Raw genomic sequence first — 4,273 nt, 5'->3', positions numbered from 1 at the left:
TTCTTTGAAGGCAATAGGGCGCCTGTTAACTAAGTGAACGGTTTGCTCTACAAAAAACTCAAAATCACGGAAGTCTAACACATTATTTCTTAATGCTCCATAGATTAAACGCTTACTCATCTTAACACAAGTCTCAACAAGTCCTCCTAATTTGTTACATCCCTTTGGATACTGCTGAAACTTTATTGACTTTACACCATTTTCTTCAAAATATGCCTGACTCTCAGGATCACCCAGGAAATTAGTGACCACATTAGCTCCAGCTACCAACTGAGATCCAAGATCTGATAAGACTAGTTGAGGGATTCCATACTGATATGAATGCATTTGAAAAGCTCTTAAAAATTCTTTTGTAGTGAGATCTAAACAAATTTTTAAATTAATTGCCCTCGACCAGAGACAAGTTAAACATAGAACCCAAACTTTGCTCTTTTTACCATTAAGCTTAACGTTATACGGTCCAAAATGATCAATAAAAATATACCTGAATGGTATAGAGGGAGGGTCAATCCTAAAATCGCGATAGGCACTTTGATTGACCTTAACCGTTCTCTCTTTGAATCTCTTACAAATGACACATTCTTTGATGACCTTTTTTACTACTGAAAAGTAATGTGGAATCCAAAACTTTTTTCTCATCTCTGACAAAAGGGAATAAACACCAGCATGAGAGAATTTATCATGAAAATCTTTTATTACTAACCGAGTTAACTTACTGTGTTTGTGAAGCAAAATAGGAAAGTTGACAAAAGTATCTTTTCTCCATTTAGGCATCTTACTTCTAATTCTTAAGAGTCCATGATCATCCATGTATACATTAAGTTGAGCAATAATATTAGGAATATCCTTTACTCTCTTATTTCTGTTTTCTAAATACTGGAAAACTTCACCATACCAGATTCTCTGATCATTCCTTATGATATGTCTAGTAGCTTCCAAATGAAAGGAGGATGCATCACCAAAGTTAAAAGAAACAGAGTTTGCTCTTCTTTTGAGCAAAGCAATGAATTTAAGAACGTACTCGTGAATTCTAACAAGCTTAGAGAAACTGGAACACTTGTCCAGGACGACTAAATGTTCAGGGTTTGATTCTGCTAAGACTTGTGATTCACTTAATTTAGATGCAGAAATTGAGAAGGAATTTTCATTCAATGGATTAAAATTTGGATTGGGTACAACTATATCAAATGTGTCAGCATTACTGCACAGTTCATCCCTTTCACATCTTAAAAATTCTGGGCCAGTGAAATAATTAGTTTTCAAAAGCTGTTTGTACGACATAGGCCTAGTTATACAATCTGCAGGGTTCAAGATACCACTGACAAAACAAAATCTAACTGGGTTATTTTCACAGGTCCTTTGAATGTGATCCAAACGATTCATGATAAAGACACTCCTTTTATTCATTTTATCTAATTTGTTCACATAAGAATTAATCCAGCTCAGTGAAACAATGCTATCCGTATACAGTACTGATTCTACAATTCTAATAGGTTTAGGGCACTGAGGACCTGCCAAATCCTTACTCAAATCCAATAATGTTTCTGTTCCCAAAACTATCCCTTGGAATTCTAGAGATGGAATACTTTTGCTTTCTAACTGCTTGTTAACCAAGCGATTCTTTGCTAGAACAAAACTGACTTGCTTAGTTTCTATGCACTGAATAAAAATTGTTGTCCCATAGATTATTTTACTGCTGTCAGTAAATGCAATTAAACGATATGACCCATTTCTCTCCCCGACAACTCTAGGTACCTCAATTGGAGGAGTCATGTTAACTTGTTTGGCTATGTTACGCCATTCTCGTTGTTGCTCAATGGACAATTCTGTATCCCATCCTAGAGAAGTGTTTAATTGAAGTTCATGCATAAATAAACGAGCTCTGTTTAAAATAGGTCCATTGTAATTGTATGGATCAAAATTTGAAGCAATGCTTTTCAATATCAGTCTCTTAGTGTTTGCTTTAGAGTCTAGCTCAAGTTTAGGAGAGGAAATACAATCTGTTATTCGGTTCCACTTTAAACCAAATATTTTTACTACATCAGGAGTGACTTCATCCAAATTCTTATCTATTTTTTCTTGGAGCATAACATCATTGGTAACGAATTGTTGTAATTCAAATTTATATGGATTAAAAATGTTATTCAATTTATCAAAACCCCAGTGTAAGCTTTCAGAATCATTTGCAGTGAACGCACCATTATCCATGTATATCAAAGAGTAAATAAGTTTCTTCAATTCCTTTAAGTTGTCCAAATCACCTTCAGTGTCTAGCATCAATATTTTGTACAAACCAATCATCAATATTGTTGGGCTACACCTTAGCCCAAAGCTTAGACGAAGATTTTTGTATGCTATAATGGTAAAATCTCCTTTACTTACATTTTTAAACCAAAAGAATAATAATTTACTTTGATCAGTTTCATTTAATGCTATCTGCTGGAAAGCTTTCTTTAAATCAAAGCACAATAAATGAGAATCAAACCTTAAAAGTAGCAAGGCAGTAGACAATTTCTGATTAATACAAGGGCCAGCCCACATTGCCTGATTGTGGCTAATAGAGGGGGAGCCATTACTTTGTTTTTCACACAAATTAGAGAGAAAAACCATTCGGCATTTAGTAGTACTGCGGTCTAACTTAAATATTCCCATATGCGGCAAAACACTGTACTCTGGGTGTTCTTCACAAAACTTATCCAAATTATCAATCCTTTCAATTAAGTTTTGAGCTACCTGAATCTTTATGTTATCATCCATTAATCTCAAAAATTCATCATTCTTCGATAATTTCTTTAGGTTAGATTTCAAAATTTGCTTTGCTAAATTTGTGTTCTTTCCCAGCAAATGAGAAACACGACCATTCCATAAAAGTGGCATTATCAACCTGCCTTCTTCATCTCTTTGTGTATTATTAAGTAAATACCTAACTAATTTCTTATTATGTTCAGTGCTCTCCCCATCTAAGTCAGTTCTATCTTTGTGCAAATAATATGAGCATTCTCGCTCTAAAATATGATCAGTAGCTTTTTGCAATTTATGCTCGCTGATCCTGCCATCATGATCTAAAATACAGATTGTAGGATCCTCTGCACTTCCAATACATCTAACACTAGACTTGAAACATGAAGTCATAGGAAATTTAATATTATCCAGTGATTTACCTTGCTCATTTAAATTCTCTTCCAAGCCAAAAAGTAAATGAGTATCATCATGCAGGCTAGGGAGAAATTTCAAATTTGCAATTAATTTCTCAATGTTTCCTATTAACATAATGCCAAATCTTGTTTCATAGTACACACACTGACCACTATGACCAAAACTAACCATCTTTTCCATGAGACAATGAGCTGAATTTGCCCCCAGGACAAACTGAATGTTTGATATGTCTTCTCTAGCCTCATCAAGAAACTCATCTAAAAGCTTATAACCATAATTTCTAAAACTTCTAACAACTTTACCAAGGCCAGGTAAATTCAAATTTATATCAATACCTGGGACACAAATAGCTTCTATATTATGTGCTGTCTCCCCAATCTTAACAGAAATTTGAACTATCTTGGTACGATAGCATTTTGCTCCATTAAACCCATTGACAACAAGATCAAAATTATCTTTCACAACTTTGAAACACTGACCTTCTAAAGCACACTCAGAAATGAAATTAGCTTGGCTACCTGAATCCTTCAATCCTCTTATTTTACTAGGGCCCAAAGTACAAGAAAATGTGGGTAAAATTGAATTTATGCCCCCCTTACTCTGAAAGGAACTACCTGGACAAACTACCCCATTCTGTGTACTATTTTGAACATCTTTTGATTTACTTTTCTCGTTTTGCTTAGGGTTAGGAACTGCTTTTTTAGGATTACGCACCAAATCTCTGACCTCGGAACTTTCATGATTATTTGACAGGCAAAGAAAGGAGAAATGCCATCCCTGACAATGTTTACACTTTCTGGAAAATCTAAAATGACACGAGCTATCCAAATGTTCGATTCTTGCACATTTAGTGCAACCATTCAAAATGCTCAACCTAGCTATCTTTTCCTTAGCAGTAGCGAAATTAGGGCACTTATGGATTGGATGATCACCATTAACCTTATCACTACAAAGTGTGCAAGAATTAAAAGGATTGGAGCTTTTAAAATTAACCTCTGCTGCTAAGTTTGAACTTTTACTCAATCCTAGTTTATCTTGATGCCTTTCAGCAGAAGGCAGTTTACTTTTACTTAATTTACCAAGTTTATTTGCATTCTGATACCGTTCATTGGCTTCA

General features: G+C 34.7%; 1 protein-coding gene across 1 annotated transcript in view; it reads right to left on the bottom strand.

Moving 5' to 3' along the window:
* Positions 1-3,894, bottom strand: part of LOC137636470 (uncharacterized) — a 5,768-nt gene extending 1,874 nt beyond the window's left edge. Inside the window, exon 1 of the mRNA XM_068368897.1 lies at positions 1-3,894. This exon is cut by the window's left edge and continues 1,234 nt beyond it. Coding sequence (XP_068224998.1) covers positions 1-3,336 — 3,336 coding nt within the window. The 5' untranslated portion in view covers positions 3,337-3,894.
* Between the last annotated feature and the right edge of the window lie 379 nt (positions 3,895-4,273).

This window comes from Palaemon carinicauda, unplaced genomic scaffold (assembly GCF_036898095.1).
Source record: "Palaemon carinicauda isolate YSFRI2023 unplaced genomic scaffold, ASM3689809v2 scaffold3072, whole genome shotgun sequence".
NCBI classification, from domain to species: domain Eukaryota; kingdom Metazoa; phylum Arthropoda; class Malacostraca; order Decapoda; family Palaemonidae; genus Palaemon; species Palaemon carinicauda.
The sequence above is the reverse complement of the archived record's forward strand: the minus strand, read 5'-3'. Positions and strand labels throughout refer to the sequence as shown.